We start from the raw sequence: 20,809 nt of genomic DNA, 5'->3' as shown, positions 1-20,809 counted from the left end.
TATAATGTCCCGGTATGTAACTGTCATGTTCTTGTGTAGTGCCAAATATTGTGTACTCGGTGGAATTAGGAACTAATTTGAGTAATATACATTGAGTAGTATTTTGAGTAATGTTTTGATAGGTAGTTATTATTTTATAGTTTTGACAGTGTCTGTGGTGTTATTTATGTTCCTTGCAGTGAGTAGAGCAGCTGCAGATGCAGCATTAAGCAGTCTACCCTGGATATGTCTCTCACTGCTTTCTGTCAGCCGTGACTGCTGAGACTGCAATAGTGACTTGGGACACTCATGGTGTCGCTGTATCAAATAACAGCAGGATTTATCTAAAGACCAACATTCTTTTTCCTTAATGTATGGCAAATATCATGTGCAGTAGTGGGGTAGAGAAGTTTCATTCCTCAGCCTTTTTATGAAAGCTTGTGAAATAGAAAACGTTTTGCGATAAGTTTTGTGGCTATATGAGAATAGTGTGTCAGTCTGATGTCCTGGTGTATGATGTGAACAGACAGGGCACACAGTAATATAGGACTGAACCCAAAAGGCTGAGATTACGATGGGTGTTAACCCTTGATCTCCCATTACCTGCCCTGCCATCCGGCTTCAGTGTAGGGGAAGAGACAAGGCACAAAGTGATGGAGGGTTGAACCCACAGGCTGAGACTACTATGGGTATTAATCCTTGATATGCCTTTACCCATTCTACCATCCACTTCCAGATTGGGGTAAGTGTTATTTCTCAGAAATGGTAGTGACAACAGTGTAAGATAAACATTTCATCAACAGTGCTCATATTCTGCTGATTTTTCGTGAGGAATTGAGTAGGATTTAAAGTTGTACTGTGTTATGACATGGTTTGATATGATAGGAGAAAGGTGGTTTAATTAGATGTAGAAGTTATTAAGTGGAATAAACCTGTCCACAACAATCCTTCCCTGAAAGCACAGCTCTTTATTGCATGGCCAGTCCAGTCCAGTCGGTCTTGGATCCTCGAATGCAGATATTACAGGCATGGATGAGCTAATGTAGACTAAGATATTAAGGGCAGACCAGGTTGGTTAGCAGTTAAATGTCAGAAGCATTAGCCAGAGTACCATCTAGACCAGTATGGCCATGTCGGGATACCTCCTGTGTGTGTTGACCTTTCAGTGCTTGTGATGCTGGGCAGTTGTCTACCTGTGCTTGTCCATGTGAAGATGTTTCATGTCTGTTAGTTGTAGTTTTTAGGGAAGAAACATGATGATGATGATGATGATGATGATGATGATGATGATGATGATGATGACAATGAATTAAGACATTGTGCATTATAGTACTGTGGAGTTTATCTTGGATTCCAGAGCAAGTGTCTTTGACAGGCTAATAGGAAACAAATGTTGCATTATTGTAATACTAATTTTGTAAATTCTTAGGAATTTGGAACATTTTAATTCAAAATATGAATTGTTACAATCATTTGCTATGGAGTTCAGTGTGAATATCAGCCTCAGATCAGGTCTTGATAAATCCCTGTACCACCCCATCGAAGGTAAGGATGATACCACACTGTCTGTCCTAACCACTTGGGCCGACCTGACTGGCCAGTGTTTATTTGTAAAGAATCTCATTCTCTCATACAAGTGACTATGTCTGTCATATCTGGGAGATCATTTAACTGATTCAGTTTCTGTCCCGCCTGGCCTGTTTATTTAGCCTGATCTCTCACCCAATCTTCCAGCATGGAGTTAGGCAGCAGCTATTGTGGAGAAAAGCATCACAGTGTGCAGTAGTCCCAATACAATGCCAATATATTTGTACACCCAGTTCATCTCACGAAGGTCTAACACAAGAAACATGGTCAAGGGAAGACACAGCATTATAAATATTAGATCATATGACCTCATCTGAAAATCAAAAGCTATTGTAGAAAGCCTCCTAACCTGTCAGTTTGTCAAGCGACACAGGCTATAAAATGAGAAATGATTGGGATCGAGTTGTTGAACCTGACGAGCAGCATATCTTGTCATGTAGCCAGACACACAGCCATGAGTGAGCGGCATGTGGTTATATGTTTGCCTGAGCTTCCCCTTGGTGCGTAACCATGACAAACATTTCCTTTTTTGACTGCACGATGCCTGCACTCTCAGTAAGTAGGGTTTGGTCTGCCTCCTGCGGCAGCTACTGGTAACATTGAATGTCGACATCTGGCCAGATGTGCGTCTGCCGCATCTGTTCTTTTGACGTCTGCTCTTTCCCGCTCTTTTTCTGATTGACTTCTTGGATCCCATGGTGAGGGAAGAGTCTGAGAGTGGGTGCCTTTTAGGTTGCAACGCAATGTCATTAAAATACAGAGGAAGTTGATGCCGATGAAACGTGATACGATAGTGTCAGCTTCACTTTAAAAATATTAGTGTGTATCCTGCTGGCTTTTAATCGGGATGGGACAGAGTGCTGTTATTTAGATTAACTTTCTTTTTCATTGCATGAGGTGAAAGAAGCTGAATTTGTTTGTACAGTCAGGAGTGTTAATGTTTTGACTGGAATGCTTCACCCTAAGATTCCTGATCAATGTAGTTGACTTTCATGCATAATTCAACTCTTTCCAATTTGCCATGTGGCAGCCTTCTGTCTGTATTAATGTGAGATTTTGTGTTACAGGTGATCTTGTGATGTGCTGAACAGGACTCTGAGAAGGATACAAACGATTCTGCACCCAGGATATGCTGTAACAGCTGACACAATTTGTGGATTACTACTATGACAGAACGTCGCTGTGAGTGTCGGAGTATCATCATCAAGTACACGTGTGGTAGTGCGGCAGTAAGCAAGATGGCCGTGGTGTTTGTGTTGGTTAGCCTCATGCTGGCCAGTGTTGGACATTGTAGTATAAGTGTGGTTGATTCTGATGATATCTGGGGAATAAGTAGTCGTGGATCTAGAACTGGTGACGACTCATCAGTGTCTCTGATGTGGGGTATTGCTGATACAACAGCCTCAGTTGGACACTTCTTCAACTACACCATTCCACAAGATGCTTTCAAAGGAGACGGCCTCCAACATAAAGTAAGTCTTTTTCTTTAGAATGTTTAATTTCTGTTGTAAAACTGTTTATGATATTGATTATAATGACAGATATTAAGTGCTGCAGACATCTTCAGTTGCATGAACTATTTTGGCAAGAAGATATCTGACTTATTGCTACCAAGTCTTTCATAAAATGTATCTTATGATAGTTTGGGCTGCTGTGGACCATGCTCCTAATTTGTTCCCTGAACTAAAGAACCTAGATATAATTTCGGCAGGCTGGGTATAAATTGTTTGACCTTCCTGACCTGGTTTTGATAAACCAGGGAGAGATACCTCTGTTCCTGGAGTTGGTTAACTGGGACCAAGTGTACTGAGCTCTCTGCCAGGCATGTCATCCTGCCCCAAACATGTCACCCCTCCCCTGATACAACAGGAGCCTTCGTTATCCACTTCTCTCTCAAAATAACTGTAACAGGAAGAGTGGCCACCTGAAAAGAAACATATCTTATTTGTGATTGATCTAGTGCTTAATCCTTATTGAATTCATCCATGTCCAGCTGGAGTTGGTGTGTGTAATGGAAGGTTAAATATATGTGACTTAAGGGGTGTTAAAAACAGCCAGTCTTTTTGTGTTTATGACTAAATCTTATCTGTCTTGTTATGGCAGACCAGCTTATAGACATTTGGAAATATTGGGTTTTCTGAACCTTTTTTTGTTTACTAATCAATGAATATGATTTATCCTGTTAGTTGAGATACATTTATATGTCATGTTGGTTGTACTCTAGTCATACTGTGACTTGTATATATCACAGTTTGTGGTGCTGAGTCAGGCCCTCACTGGCTGTGTACAAAAATGCTTATTTTGAAAACCAGCTGTAAGAATATTCATGATATAGTAGAGTATTCAACCAAAGTGATGCTGCTATGTTGGGAACTGGGTGCACAACAGCAAAATTCTGAAATGTCACTATGGAAACTGTAGTCATACTTACAAATAGTTCATATATTTAGTAAATATTTTGTCACTTATAACAGTTAACTCCATATTGATTTATGCCCTATGTAATCAGATATGTTGGATTGTGACTGAGACATTTATAGGCTGACAGAAAGATATATGTTTGGCTCTGAGACTACATGAGATGCCGGCCAGAATTTGTAAGCTTCAGTTAGTACACTGACTGAGGACTTATTGCAGTAAAAATAACAGAAACATGTCTGGCTATGTAAAGTCAACTTGATAAGACTGACAAAGAGAATGCTGTAAATAGCACAGATTCTTGTCTTGACTCTGGATTCAAATACTGTAGAAGACCTTGAGTGCTCCATGTTTTGAAGCTCTGAATCATATAGGAAAGATGGTGGTACTATGAGTGTGTAAAGATCCACCTGAAATATTCATGAAAATATTGGCATCTCCCTGTCATTGCTGGCTATATTCACATTTCCGTCTTATGTTCTGTGAGATTTCTGAACTTCTTATTCTACAAGACCTTCTTGCAGATGAAAAACTACAGTGTGTAACTGCACCCTGTGCCACGATATTTTTTTATTCAGATCCATATTTGGTCATCACTTTTGACTTCCTGATTGGTGTAAGTCTAGTTCCATGAGATATTGACCGTGTGAAGATCGATAAGTCACGTCTTTATCCACTCTGTTCCCACAGCACTGTAGGTGCCAGATATAGACTTGGCTGTCAAGGAGAGAGGCGCTGTGGTTCCAGGTGTCACAGATTAACTTAGATTATAATATGACAGAACAGTAGCACAGTTTAGGTTTACCAACTTGTATTACATGGTGCTAGTTGTAAGAATACATCTACAGTTGTGTAACATGTCTACTTTGTACTCTATCAGCTATACAACACTTTTGTACCTGTTTATGTTCATTGTTGAGCATTTGGTCTGAAATACCATCAGCACCGTAGTCCCAGAACAACGAGCTCTTATTTTAGTAGATGAACCATTATTTAATAATCTCAGGCTGAACATATAATAAGTTCCAGAGAATTAATAACCACAATATTTGACCATCAGTTTGTAGCTAGTGAGAACAATACATGTTATTGAAAAGTTTTGATAAACAAAAGTGAATGCCATTTTTTATATTTGGAACGTGGGCACATTAAGATTCCACAGACTGGTAGTGTTAATAGAACATGCAATATTTCTTGGCCTTTTTCTTCACCCTATTGCGTATTCTGGTGCATGTGTTAATGATTGTGAAACATGATACAATGCTGTATTTCAGCTTTAACAAATATCAGGAAAAATTGATGACATAGCTCCACTATCATGTTTTATTGAACAAAGAGTTCTGTATACATTTTTTCGCTAGGGTAATGTTGGATAAGCTTGGTTTGATCATGAATACATTCATCAGTCTTCATCACAAAGGCATTTTGTTCATTTCGTGTGAATTGTCTCAAGTTTATTCATAACTGAACACAACAGCTGGTCAGTGTACGCAGCACAGGCGACTGATCTGTCACAAAAAAAACATGCCATATGTTTGGTGGGCGTAATATAACAAACATATATTATAGGTATGTGAAAGTTATTTTTTCATTTTTGGTACTTACGAAAAAATCCAATAAGGATCTTTCATTTATTTGTGGCTATGCTTGGTATTGTAGACTGATATTTTTCTTAGATCTGTATATGTAAAATATTTCTTGATTTAGCTATTTTTTTCAGCATATCATATGATGTGCTGAAATATGGCTGACAAACATACCTATTCTGCACAGGTGTGCTGTACAGGAAATGTATTATCCCATTATCGCTGGTTCCAGGGTGTTAGCCAGTTAGTTTCGGTAGATTTGTTTTGGCTAAATGATCAGTTGAGCCTGAAATTGGTGTAAGAGTTGGATGGCTTTTCTGTTGGTCTACACCTACCTGCATGCAATCGCCAACCACTATATAATGTAGGTTCCCCAGTTTTATGAGCAACTTGCCTTTATGTGAGATTTGAAAGTCTTGTTTGTAACTACAGTCAGTATATTCCTGTGTAGGGGTCAGGAGGGACACATCTGTATGTGGGTAGTTAAACCCTATGACTACCTACTAGTTGTTCAGGCTCACTCTTGTAGGACACTGTATTCCTGAGAGTCCTACATTCAATAAGGTCAAGGTTTGTTGTATTGGCAGGGTGTTGTGTATGGGAGATGCTTTGTCATATCTGTATGTTTGTGTACAATCTTAGTTTACAGTCATCTTTATGTATGGATTGACAAGGGATTGGTATTCATTTATGTCAGTGACTTCATGGTGTAGATCTAGTTTGGCCAGCAGACAGTGTGTGGAGGGGTTTGCATGTTCTGAGATGTGGACACTGCGGATCCTGAAACGTCAGCAGCCAGTTTACTTATTCACTCAGTCCCAGTCACTAAATCACTTTTTGAAAACAGATTAAACACTAGTCCACTGTTATGGGTGTCATATGTAGACTTACACATGATGTTTCCAGTGCAGAGATGACACCCCTGTTGCTGGTCAGAGGTCCAGTTCATGGTTTAGTGTTGCATGTTGTACATGATGAGATCTACAGAAGACATGAAGTGGTAGAGAGAGTGCCCCCCAGAGAGTGATTTAATGGCACTGTCCATGACACACCGACTGACTGTACCATCTGAGAAAACCACCTTGTGTTTGAAGAACTGACTGTACCATCTGAGAAAACCACCTTGTGTTTGAAGGACTGACTGTACCATCTGAGAAAACCACCTTGTGTTTGAAGGACTGACTGTACCATCTGAGAAAACCACCTTGTGTTTGAAGGACTGACTGTACCATCTGAGAAAACCACCTTGTGTTTGAAGCTTCAAGGGCAGCAGCTAACTTTTGAAGCCATCAGCTGGTACTTGAAACAGTCCTCTTACAACCGAGATTTAATCTGAATAAAGGAATGTGGCATGGTGTATTTTGCTAGGTCTGGAAGAGTTCTAGTTCCGATCATACCAGTCAAAGTTATGTTGTGAGGTCATTGACAAGGCAAGGACACTTAGACCCAGTATCCCTGTAGGGAGATAACTATAGGTTATAACTTTGAAATTGTATGAGTGTAGGAAGATTTCAATGGCTTACAGATTCAGATTCATTCTGGTCATTGTGCTGGGTACCATGCTGTCAGTCTTCTTGAACGTTGGAGTTGCCTCCTCCCCCTGGGGCTGACATGCGAACATTTCAATAGTTTTCAGTCACACCTAACAGCCCAATTCTGGGGTCCTCAGGGCAGAAAATAACACAGAGTGTTTATCCTTTAGCACTGGTACTTCTCTTACCATTTGCCTTATAAATCAGATCCTCAAACACCTTATCTGACATTTCTGAGAGCATAGAGTGCTGGCTATTTGTAGCAGTAAGTGTATCAGCATTCTCCATCTCACTCCTGTCTAGGAGAATAGTCTACCGTCACTGACACACCCTGATGACCACCCACAGGGAGATGTAGCCCCCTGCCATTCGCACCCCCTAGCAGTCATGAGGTCCCTAGAGGGACCATAACACCCCCAGTTATGAGGTGGTCAAGTGGTGTGTACACATACCCACCCATCCTAAAGATCTGACCATGTCGACCCCACCCTAGTTACTGACACCCCCACGGTCTACCTGTATCAATGGAGGGTGGGGCTACAGTCCTGACATCCCTGGTACGGTTCTATCATTGTTATTATTTCTATCATTTGTAGCTTGATATATGGTGTTGATCTCCCTAGCATCCACGGACTCAGCCAAGATGGTCTCAGTCAGTGGCCAGCAACAGTAATGTCCTCATCATCAGGTGATTAAATACTGATAAATAATCACTCTACCAGCATCCAGGAACATAATCCCCTGTAAAACAGGTTCAGTAGGTTGCTAAAGACACTCACTATGTCCTTGGGGATAAATTGTCATTTTATGTTTCATGTTTCGTTATCCAAAATTGTAATTATTTTTTAAATCGTTTTTCATCAAACAGGAAATATTTCTTGTCTGATATTTTAGTAAATTGTATAACCTGGAACTAAACCTGAAGTGCTAGACAGCCTACGAGTGTGAATATCACTCTTTCTTATCGCTGGAGTCTGGATAAGTTAATTGGTTAATTAACCCCATGTTTGCACTTGATAATGACATGCAAATAGCCTCCCTTGTCTGGGGCAGATAAACCCGGCAGTCAGGGGATGAAGGGCCTGGTATTCCAGTGGACAGTGTTCATACACCATGAAGCAGGTCTTGGTTTGATTCTCATCAGAACTTTTTCAGAAATAACTGCTGGAAATTGACAGTTTCTACAAACCCAGGGGTTCGAAAATATGTTGAAAAGCTACTTGCCACAGGGCAAGTGACTGCAAGAAAGTAACTGGTAGTCCTGGCTAATTTTCCACTGATTTTATGAAACAATGTTTGATGTTAATGTTTACTGGACTATTTATCAAAGAGTGATAATTTTACTCTGTGCTAACTCTATTAATGCAAACGTTAATAGCTTCATTGTGAGCAGATATGGAATTAAGTCTAAGAATATTTGCAGTTTGAAACCATAAGTGGAAGTAATATAGTAGTAAGATACCTTTATTTGATTGCCCGAAATGAAAACTGACTTGTCCCGGGTGTCAGGCAATGGGATTTTTGAACCCCAGAAACCTGACATGTTTTGGCATAAGTGAGAGAAGCTGTGAGATGATACAATGCCGAACATGTTTGTAAGGTGTTTTACTCCCGAACTGATGAATAATGCCCCTGTTATGTTGGCCGTTCTGGCAGGTTGTGTTTTGGGTAGCTCCATGGAGGAGTGGACTGAGTCCAGTTGTTGGCACAGATATGCTGCTGTAGTTTGTGAAGGAAGCTGTTTGTTGGGAAAATAGGTTGTCCATAAACTGAGGAGGCACGTTTGGCAGCTAAGTGTTCTGAGTCAAGGGTCAAGATAAAGCTGTTATAGCTCTGACTTTGGTTGTGTTGAAAAAGACAAAGAGAACATTTCCTTACTTAACAAAATCCCTTAAGACCCATTACAAAATGCCATTTCATGCATCCCTATGCACATAGTGAGAGGTCCCAATCCAGCCTGCTTCAAACCACCAGGGGTTAACTTCTGGACCTGTCACCTGTGTAAAACAGTTTGTCATTTTATCATGGGAACGGTGTCCTCTGCTCTGCTCTGCATCTCTCTCATATGTAGCGTTCATGTCCATAACAGTTTAAATTCAAGGTGTTTCAGTGAGGTGTTCATGTGGTTGTTATTGTCCTCGTTGTTATAGTTGTTGGAGGAGGATTGCAGGGACTGCCAGGATGCGGCAACTCGGTGAGTTATGTCACAACCTCCATGGGGAGTTGACCAACATGGCCGACACCCACGTTGAACAACAAGTTGTGTTGTTGGAAGGGGCAACAAAAATAATTACTGGACAACTGGGGTGGAAAAAGCTGCTGAGGTGTCAGACTTTAGGGTCTTCAGACATTTCCTAGATTCTATAACATTTTGTAGTTTTGTAAGGTTTCGTCCTTATTACTTTGGTTGATTTTTGTCAGCCTCGTTGACCTCTGGCTACAAACAAGAGCTGAGTGAAGGAATATGCCTAGCAAAGTAAATGGTTCCAAGTGATTGTTGCCTAAAACTTTTAACATTTATATTTCCTTTCCTAAGATAGTCCCTTTCGTTTGACTGGGTGTATTAATCAATTGAGATGCTCTGTTTCTGTTTGCAATGGATTTTATGGAATTAAAGTAACCAAATAGTGAAGCAGTGATGTGCAGCAAATTCATACAAAATAATCAGCAAATTGGATCTAAAATGTTTTTGCTGGACTGCTCACAAGGGTTTAAGTAATTTCCACTGGCCAGATGTGGTCAGTCGGTTGCCACTCTCCCATCTTCAATCAATACGTGACTCAAATGCAACAAAAGAACACACCAGGACAAGAAAAACACTCTATAATTGGCAATATGTAGGTCAGCAGCTATAAGAATAGTACCAAAGACTGAAAAAAGAACTAGGTGGCACCAGGAAATGCATGGCAGCTTGGAGACAGACATTAATCCAAAGATACACTGTTTGCTCTTGGCTTCATGTAGACCATATGTAGACATGTATCTACTGGAAATGTGAATTGGTAGTGCCTACCTTCAGCAATACTCCCACTGCATTACCAGGGACTTAAAGTGGACATTGTGAGGCACTAGTGTCAGTCAGTTATGTGGGGGCTGGTTAATTTGGTACTGGTCGTTCACAATGGTCTAGTGGTCTGTGAATTACACAGACAAATATGTTTGTGTTAACTGGGAGTAGTTAACATGAAGCAAGTGAAACAAGTCAAAATTGTATCCCGAGTGTGTAAACTTTCAGTTGATTTAATCATGTCTCATGTCACTGGCATGAAGAGAGGAGTTCACATGTAGAGAATCAGACCTGGATGTTTGGGGTGAGAGGGAAAACGCATGTACCTGCTGTCCTTCATCTTCCCGTTGTTAGTCATATGATCCCAACACATGCTCTATCAGGGCCTCTGAGTAATTAATGGAGAATTAGACTTGTTTGTATGGCTCTCTCCTTGCACAGACTTGCATAGTTTTTTATACATCCTAATTACCTAAAAATGTAGAGCTAATAAACAACCTGTTTTTCTATGTTTGATAATTATAGTGTACACTCAGTAGTAGGGAGGAGCAATAATTGGAGACAGTTTTGTCTCAATGGCAACATCTCGTAAACAGCTTGTGCATGTGTTGGAATGCTGTCTTGGCACACGTGGAGGGATGATAGGGCTTGCAGACTGACTCACCGCAGATAAGCGCTGCTCCGTAGCACACCTTCAAGTGATACGAGGGGTGTATCCAGCAACATACCTACTGCCGTTGGTACAGTTTGGACTGAGTGGATACAGATACTGTTGGCAGTCTCATCAATTTAACAAATGACATGAGGCTGTCACAAACAGATGTTTAGGGGGAAGATAGGGAATGGATGAATCAAATATTGTTTTCTCTTCTGCAACATAAATCACTTGGTTGATGATGTTTACTCAAACATCTTGACATGCCCAATAAATTCCAAAGTAAAGTGAAAAATAATCCTATATCCTATGAATATGATGATCACATTTAGGGGTATATGATCATCAGATGTGATGCATTATCATTAGATGGGTTGTATGATCACCAGTTGGAGTATATGATCATCAGAAGTAATTTTTGACCATCAGATAGGTGTATGAAAGGCTTAGAGGAAGTTTATATTCAATTTCAAAATACCTTTGAATTATTTACAATTTTTTTATTTTGTTCCTTTATGTACAAAGAGCACTTAGTCTAGAGTCCTTGATAAATCCAGCATGCTTGTCATAGCCAGCTGAATGGCCATTTAGCTTGTGGTCCATAATTGTCAATTACACACAGGGATTGTTGATATTCTATACGTTTGTCATGGCCCAGTTAATAGCACTGTGATTCAGTCGAATATTGCCAACTTCCACAAAGAAGCTGCTCTGTTTGCCATGTAAAGGTCACCTGCCTACAACACACACATGCAGCCCTGTGCAGTGTAACCAGCTGGTTTGACATTTCAACATCCATGCTGCTTTCATCAGTCATTGTCATGAAATTGACAATTTAGTTACCTTCCCCTTCCCCATCAAGCTGTGCTTCAAGTTACGCAATCTGCCAGTGGACTGGGTTTTGCAATGTGAGCATCTACGCTGATCAGTTTCCACTCAGACATTCAAAGTTGACCATGTCCGACCCACTGTGACAATTCTGTCAAGTCTTGTTCTTGTGACTCCTGGCATTTTGTTTGCATGTCTGCTGTAATTAGATTATCTTCGCATGGCTCGTGTTAGCGAACATGTCATGCAGTGCCATGGGACATGGGTGGTGGCCATGTTGGGAGGACTGAAAATAAAAATATTACCACTTTTGTCGACATTTCATTGTGTGTTTCAAAGGATTATTCTGAAAAGATCATTTCCTATTTTGGCATGTGTTTTTGTAGGCACACTCAGAAAACCAACATGAAAGACTTCATGATATTTTGGCATGACTTTGAAATGAGTCTCCTGCCACATATGGTTTGAACGTGTGGTTTAACATGGACTGAAGCCGGAGCTGGGAGGTGACATGGAAATAAACTGAAGTCTGAGATTTGTAATGACTTCAGGCCTATGTCATCAAGGAGTAGAGTTGTAGGTGGTGTCTGGATTTGACAAAATCTCCTTTGTTCGGGCTCTGATAATATGATATGTACAATACATGATGGAGATGTGAGACGAGGTGACAGAAAAGCACACTTTTAGGTGTTACCACGTCATCCATGTCACCCCTGCTGGAACACATGCACATGAAGGTTAACATCGCAACACCATCATTGATGATAAGATGTCAGTAGTTATTGCTCAGTCAGTATTAAATGTAATCTGCTCATATTCATCGGTTTCACATTAATTTTTAAATTGCTGTGCATATGCACAGGGCATGTAAAAATATTGCCAGTTTGTAGAGTAAGCACACTCTAATGAAGACAAAAATGAAAACAAATACATTGTTTGATAATGAGTGCAAGTGATCTCAATTCATTTATGCAACAAAGACAGGGATTAGCTAAATACATGTACATAGCTAACTTTATGTGAACAAACTTTGTATAAACCCTTCTCACAACTAACAAAACACAACATTTTGTATGCAGTTGCAGGGCAAATTGGACATCAATTATTGAAAATCATGGGCAAATGGATATTTGTACTCTGGTATCAATAGATTTCACACATTAATAATCTCCATACAAACTTTTATTTGGAATGTATTGACAGCGTCGATACACACATGACCAAACAGGAACTGGCCAGTATCTATTTTTACATGCTTTGATCATGTGCACAGCGAGCTAAAAAGTAATATGAAAGGATCAAATGAGTACACAAGGTTGTCATTTTCCACATAGGGTAGTATGTCATATTTGCCCAGAGATTGATCATACACTTGAGATCCTGGAATTCCCTGATTAATTTCAAAATTAATTTAATTAATTTATCAGCTCCCTATCCCTGCATCACCCAGTGCTTGCCTCTCACATCCCACACTCCAGGATGTGACTGAAATACGGTTCAAAACACATTTGGTTAATATTCATTTCAAGTTTGAGGAGTAATTGTATGTCATGTGATTCAAAGGCACCAGTGTTCTCTATTTTCTGTATTATACAGGCACCAGTGTTCTCTATTTGCTGTATTATACAGGCACCAGTGTTAACTATTTTCTGTTTAATACAGGCACCAGTGTTCTCTATTTGCTATATAATACAGGCACCAGTGTTCTTTATTTGCTATATAATACAGGCACCAGTGTTCTCTATTTGCTATATAATACAGGCACCTATGTGAATTATTTGCTGTATTATAGAGGCACCAGTGTTCTTTATTTGCTGTATTATAGAGGCACCAGTGTTCTCTATTTGCTGTATTATAGAGAGGCACCAGTGTTCTTTATTTGCTATATTATAGAGGCACCAGTGTTCTCTATTTGCTGTATTATAGAGGCGCACCAGTGTTCTCTATTTGCTGTATTATAGAGAGGCACCAGTGTTCTCTATTTGCTGTATTATACAGGCACCAGTGGTCTTTATTTGCTGTATAGTACAGGCACCAGTGTTCACTATTTGCTGAGCATTGATATGTTCAGTGAGTTCTAGGGGCAGCCTCTTAAAGTGGCACTCTTGTTGGAGGTAGTTGTCAGGCAATCAGGGTAAGAAGCAGCTTCCTGACCACTTGACAAGTGGAAACTACTTATGTGTAAGTGCTGATTGTGTGACATCTATTGCTGCCAGTATCCAGGAATGAGATGAAGGGAGAAATACTCCTGGTGTATTTGATATCAGATTTACAAAGTCAAGGAATTCTGATGTTTAAGTGCAGTTGATGCTCTTGATTTAAGTTTTTGTATACTTTTTTATGGAGGAGTGAGTGAATGAGTGTGGTTTACGCCACTTTAACAATATTCCTGCAATAACACGATGGGGGACACCAGAAATGGGCCTTAATATATTGTACTCCCAGTCTTTCAAATTTTCATATTACTAAACTTATCAGTCAGATTTACTGTAGTGATGTGATTCTCTAATGTAGTTTGAGTAGCATATGTAGTTTATATGTAAAAGGTGATATCTGTGACATTCAACCACAAAGTTCTGCTTGAATCATTGCATGGAGGGATGTACCTGAAAATTCCTGTTCAGAAATATAGGTTGAGCTAGCATATTGCTGACTAATACATTAAGTAAGGAGTTACTACAGGGTTGTGTTGCTTTCATCCTGTCAATAACCATGGCAAAGGTATGCAACTCTGAAAAGCAAATGTTTCTGGTACAACTGTGCTATCATAGCTCTCTATTAGATACCTTTTTAACTGAAGAACTATGACATTTTATGCCTTGCAAACCATATCTATAGGTGTCCTGTTGTGTTTCAGGTGACGGAAGCTGGCAAGGACTCGCTACCACGTTGGCTGGTCTTCTCTCCTAGGAAGCAGCTACTCCAGGGACTGCCTACATCCAGTGACCTGGGGCAGTACAACATCGAGGTTGTTGCCATCGGACTCAACGGAGAACAGGCCAAGGACATATTCTCCATCTTTGTGAATGAGGACACTGGTCCAGCTGCAGGTTCAACTCTCCGATTCAAAGAAGGCGGTCCCCAAACTGTTCGTTGTAAGAGATCTGAGCCAGAGACTGCTGTCAGCATTGTGGTTGATGTTGATGTTGATAATCTGGCTGCTCAGGAAAGGCTTGACATCCTCACAAAACTTGTATCTCATCTGAACCTTGCTGAAGATATGGTGAAGCTCAGTCAGGTCGGACAGAAGCCTTTGACAGATGCTTCAGCTCTGGTGTCAGGTACTGGTGATGCTAAGACTCTACAGACTCCGGGATCATTTGTGTCATGGCTGGTAGGATGTGGCAGGGTACATCAGGACCACATGCAAGCCCTCCAGCAGGTAGAGACAGACTCAAGTAATGGTGTCATGGCCGATGCTATTGGCTACCCAATCCATGTCTGGCATGTAACAAACAGCAGGTTCCAGGAACACAAGAGGCGGAAGAGACAGGCCATAAGAGCAACTGCTACCCCAGCTGTCACACCCACCCTGCCAATTAGAGGTCCCACTGACACCATCCGAGCTACAGGCACCGAACAGGATGCCATGACACGACCTGTGCCCACACTTGACTCACCATCATTTGGCATCCAGCCAACAAAGACCATGGCACCAATGGAGAAGACTGTCAGTCCTGTGATGTCCACAAAGGTTCCTGGTGGCATGAAACCGTCTGTTGTTATGCCAGAAGAGAGGCCTATGACAAAGACACAAGTTTTGCCAACCAAGACGTATGTGATGACTGATGTCATGCCTTCGAAGTCAGTGCCAATGCCTACTGATGCTCCAACTAGAAAACCAGAGTCTGGAGCCTGCAAGGACCTAGTACCTGTTGTCAAGGAACCAATCAAGAGCATGATGTACTCTGTAGGTGAAGTCATCAGGTACAAGATTCCTGAGGATACATTCTTTGACTGCAGAGTTGGAAATACTCGAAAGCTGAGACTTATTCTGATGGCCAACAGCACAGACGTTCTTCCATCTGATTACTGGATCAAGTTTGACATGAAGAAGCAGCTGATCCAAGGACTGCCTTTGGAGGGGAAAATCGGCAAACACATGTTCAGCCTCATCGGTTTAAATGCTGACCATGCAGACACAGTCGCCAGGAATGCCTTCAACATCACAATTATCCCAGACCCTAGGTCTGCATCAGGTCAACTCAACCATGAAGTCTCTATGACTCTTGACTATGATTTCGAGAAGTTTTCCAGCAGTACTGAAAACAAGATCAGTTTTCTTAATAAAGTAGCCAAGATTAATGGTGAGCGAAATGCTAAGAATTTTAAGATGAACAGTATCACTAAAGGTTCAACTGTTGTGTCATGGACCAACACTGATCTTGCCTCCCCAGATTGTCCTGTTGATCAAATAAAGGCTATGATGTCCAAGTTTGTCCAGGAGGATGGGTCACCAAACAAAGAAGCAATAAGAGGCATGAAACCTTTTAACCTGAAAGGCGTTGGAGTGGTTCCACTTGGAGCTTGTGAAAATGATCCTAACTTCCCCGTTCTACCGGAAACCAAAGACGACACTGATGACCCCTCATCACCAGATAGGAAGGACACAACTGATGACACATCAGTAGATGAGAACCCAGCAGTCACACCGGAACCTGATCCAACCACAACAGAGGGTGTGAGGGCAGGATCAGCAGGCGGTGGTCCGTCAGATGATATCTGGATTACCACAGTGGTGCCAGCTGTAGTGATAGTAGCCATCTTGCTACTGGCTCTCCTCATCGCTTGCATCCTTTACAGGAAAAAGAGGAAGGGAAAGATGAACCTTGAGGACCAAAACACATTCGTAAACAAGGGAGTACCTGTAATATTCCAAGATGAACTGGATGAAAAACCTACAGATAGTAGCAAGCCTTTGTTAATGGAAGGACAGCCCCCCTGTCCTCCTCCAGAGTATCAGAGAGGTGATAGTCAAGGCTCCACTCCCCCAGTGAATCATAAACAACCTCAGTTTGACCATGATGACCATATAGAGGACACGAATGTCACTTCGACGCTATACCAGCCGCCACCACCCGTTACTGCATCCAGTGGCAACAAGCAGCCACGCCCACATGTACCCCAACCAGCATACCGAAGCCAACCTCCCTCCATCCCACCATAAACTCTCCATCATCTCCGAGAGGTGTTGTCAGAAGATTAAGAAACAACAAAGGAGGGATGGATTTGTTGAGGATTGTTATTGTTTAAGAACTATGCATTGCCTTGAACAGATTTTGGGGTCATGGAGCAGTTTCTTCTTCTTGTCAGGATACTGATTCTGACAAATTTCAATTGTACAGCATTGTTTGAAATATTGCACATACCAGTGTAATAGCTGAAAGAGAAATCTTGGAGATGAAATTTGTACCCTAGCAACTTGAAATATCAGTGCTTTACTTGTGGTGGGACACTAAATCTGCATGCATTATTGATCATGCCATTTATGCCTTATGAGGAGACAGTGACTTCATGGTTCTTATATGTTAAAGCTGGGTGTTGCTGAATTGAGGAGAAACTGTGGCTTCCAAGTTGTTGCATATGTGCATGAAGGAAGCCTTGTGGATACAGGCAAGGACTGAGGACGGTAGACTAGTACCTGACTCAGGTCAGCCATGTGTAACGTCAGTGTTGTCTTAGTCAACTCAGGAGATTGTTATAATACTCAACCTGTAGCGGGGGGATTAACTACTTGGATGGCAGAACTGGACTTTGGAGTCACCCAATGGAGTATTCTTATTGTAGGTTTTAGCTTCAAAAAAGGATTTTAACATTGTTTTTTTTTAAGAATGTTTTCTAATCATATTTGTTGTTATGACATCAGATTATTTTGATAAATTTGATGTTTGATACTGCTGAAATTGAATTGGAAAAAGCTCATTGTCATGATCACTGGTGTTCTGCCAGCAAGTCTAATAGCATGAGGTACAAATCTAAATCATGGTTCAATTGAAGCTTTTGAGCTCAGTCACATTGTATCCAACAATCAGATGGGGTGTGAAATCCAGGTAGGTTGAGTTATGTTTACCAATGCAAGCATTTAGTCTGCAGTTGTAGGTATTATCTGCTCTGTCGGTATAGAAAGCTAGCAACACTGTAGAATGTGTTCTGTTGTAGTAGAAGCCTTGACCTTTATGGGCAATAGAACATGACCTTTGACCTTATCTTGTGATCATTTGTTTGAAAGAGCTGAAAATATTATTTCATGTGTAATATGAGACTGTTTTAATTTTTTTTGAAGGGGGGATTTATGCTATTTTACTGTAATGGTCAAGGTTTGCCTGCATAATAAGATGACATATTATGTCAGGTACAGAATAATAACATGTCACCAGCCGCTGAGGCTGTCATTGATTTCAGTTGGTGCAGGTCTATGTACATAGAATCATTAATCATTGTGAGTGTACCTTGTTTACGCTTATATAGTACACAGATTGTATAGATCCTACTTGTTGCATCGCCTGTCTGTAGGCTAGACTGATCATTTACTTCAGTCCAGCCTGACTGATAGGCTCCCTTCACTCTTTATTATCAGACAAGGCACAGTGTTGAGTGTACGTTTCGAAATCATGCCTAGTTTATTAATCAATGTCATCAGTGTTTGTATGTTCCTGTATTTATTTCATAACTGATGATGTTGCAATATTGTGCCAATATATCGACTGACTTCATTATCTGCTTGTCATAGTGTCACTTAGCTGTCTTTAGCTTAGCTTCTTCTCACACACGTCTTGATTCTCAGATCTTTCCTGCTTCACTGTACATGGTGGAAGGTCAGAGGTGAGAATCAGTTTTGAGATTTTGTTCACTCAGGTATGCTAACATGCCCAAGTAATACAAGCATAATGTGCTTATGTGGTGGTACCCATAGTAATGCAGATATTAGCGCAAAATGACAGGTACGATTTTTTTCCCAAAATATTTTATCAAACTTGGGACATGTATTCTAATTTATTTCATGTGTTGAATGCAAGGTGGTTCCAGCATTTGCTTCTTTTGAACTAATAAACCCAGCATTTACGAGTTGGTGGAGTTATGTTATTTTGCTATGGCCAGTTCCGGGTGTGTATAGACAGGTGTCAGCCCTGAAACTGTGTGTGGCCCTGCCACAGTGACCAGACAGTGGACCTCTAGTCCTAAACTTGAGCAAATACAGGTGTGTGATCTGATCAGTCATTTAATTGCACTTTGGTACATTTGACCAGGAAACATCTCCCCAGACCTGCTGCCTATAGTGTGTAAACCTCCCATTCGATGGCAATGGTGTTGATGTTGTACATTTAAGTAAAACCTGTTGATATGTGTGAGGAATGTGTGAGCTGTTATTGCAAGTTGACCTGTTACTCACTTTTACCATGTTACTAGCCACACAGACCTTAACAACTGACAACTAGTACTGCAGTACTCGGTAGTTTCAGCTGTGCGGCTCTGCATGGCTAGTACCATGGTCCTCTATAGTTGCAGCTATGGATGTCTGTGTGGCTAGCATGAGGGTTGTCCATAGTTTCAGCTTTGAAGGTCTGTGTGGAGAGTATCATGTTCCTCCGTAGTTTGAGCTATGGAGCTCTGATGGCTAGTACAGTAGTCCTCCATAATGACTGCTGTGCAGGTCTCTTCCACATACTCATATCTTTCTCAAATGATTTAAAAAGTCTTTTCTACTTGACTTCAAAAGTCCTTTACCTCCAGCCTCATGTTGGTTGTATATATCTGTGTGCTTCTGGTTCTCAACAGATTCAGTGACTGCCAAAGGAAAAGAACACCTTGTCACCTCGAACTCTAAGGGTGTATGAAACACTGCTGTAGGTTTCTGTTTCTGGATTGATTTCAGGATGCAGGAATTTCCAACCATGAAATATTAAATAAAGAGAAACTAGCTATTGTAGTTTGTTTTAATTATATTTAGATTGATTAGAAAGATAATTTGAGACAAAACATTCTTTCATGGGTCAACAGTAAGGGTATATTTGGTTCCCTCTGAGACAATCCTCCCAAATGTTCTGTGAAATTTAAAAAATCACTCTCTGAAGATGGATGCTATATTCCGAAGGAACGAGTAATTGTCTGAATAACATTATTTTACCAGCACCCAGGAGACCAGATGATATGAACCTGGTCGATAGTTTAAGAATTCTCCATCAATTATTGAAGGATTAGAATGTGTGATGTATATCTCCTCGGAGTTCAGTGGTGGTGAGGAAGGTGTTACATGTAGCTAGCTTCAAGAGATGTAGTACATTGTTAGCTGCTGCTGCTGCAGTGTGGATGCGGTTACCATGTTGTACAAAGCGTGTGCTCGAAGTGAATGACTGAGGGAACTGATCCCTTAAGTGAAGATTTGTCATTACTGTACCGATACGTAAATATAAACCTGTCTTGTCAGTGTACCATCTAGCCCGATTCAATAAACACAATATGTAAAACATGATCACATGTTTGTGTTTTCTTTTGTTACCTGAAGTGGCTGCGATGGCAACATGGCCACAGCCTGGTACTTCCATATTGCTGACTGACTGACTGACTGTCCATCTGGGTGTTCTGATCACTGTGACTGACTGGTGTTGGTGCTTGGGTAGACAAGTGGTTGTCACAGCCTCTCAGTGCTGGGTTCATCTTCCCCACCTGGGTAGAAAGTGGGAAGGTCATTGGTAAGAGGTCTGTCCCTAATCCCCACTTGAAATATGGAAAGATTTCCATCCTTGCTCCGTTTTTTTTTTGTCATTCTGTGCCTAAGAAAAGATGGTTTGGTTTTTGTTGTTTGGTTTTATAGAAAGTCTACTGTAACCGTAAATCTTAACCCCTCGACATAAGCATAATGAGTAGAGTACATATCAAGCTAGGGTTATGGGTGAAACTCCTACCCCCTGGTGGTGATGATGTTCCTGAGATTAAGAACAGAAAAGGGTGAGCATGTATGCATGCCCAAGTGCTCCATGTCGTCAGAGGAAAACAACAAAATACAAACATGTTCCTTTACATATAGAAAAAACAATAGAAACGGACCTATCCAGTAGAGTTTAGCTGGCGCCTATATCTTGGTAATCCCGATACAGACTAGCATTATATGCAATGCTGATAGAAACAAATTTAAAATGAATTGCCAGCTAACTCGGAAAACCCGAGGACATTTAGACTTGCGTCCTTCACGGCGTTTTCGTCACATAAAGAAGTAGGT

At 40.8% G+C, this 20,809-nt stretch overlaps 1 protein-coding gene across 10 annotated transcripts in view; it reads left to right on the top strand.

Annotated features, from left to right (window-relative positions):
* The window catches only part of LOC137295696 (dystroglycan 1-like), a 77,313-nt gene extending 57,251 nt beyond the window's left edge, over window positions 1-20,062 (top strand). For 7 of the 10 annotated variants that reach the window (XM_067827188.1, XM_067827182.1, XM_067827181.1 and 4 more), the window contains exons 2-3: window positions 2,634-3,038; window positions 14,450-20,062. In XM_067827188.1, coding sequence (XP_067683289.1) covers window positions 2,733-3,038; window positions 14,450-16,759 — 2,616 coding nt within the window. In that variant the 5' untranslated portion in view covers window positions 2,634-2,732 and the 3' untranslated portion in view covers window positions 16,760-20,062. Of the gene's footprint in view, window positions 1-2,213; window positions 2,284-2,442; window positions 2,464-2,633; window positions 3,039-14,449 lie in introns of those variants that run through there. The other 3 variants (XM_067827183.1, XM_067827184.1, XM_067827186.1) reach the window with 3 other exon arrangements.
* Window positions 20,063-20,809: the final 747 nt, after the last annotated feature.

Source organism: Haliotis asinina, chromosome 9 (genome assembly GCF_037392515.1).
Source record: "Haliotis asinina isolate JCU_RB_2024 chromosome 9, JCU_Hal_asi_v2, whole genome shotgun sequence".
In the NCBI taxonomy this organism is placed as follows: domain Eukaryota; kingdom Metazoa; phylum Mollusca; class Gastropoda; order Lepetellida; family Haliotidae; genus Haliotis; species Haliotis asinina.
The sequence above is the reverse complement of the archived record's forward strand: the minus strand, read 5'-3'. Positions and strand labels throughout refer to the sequence as shown.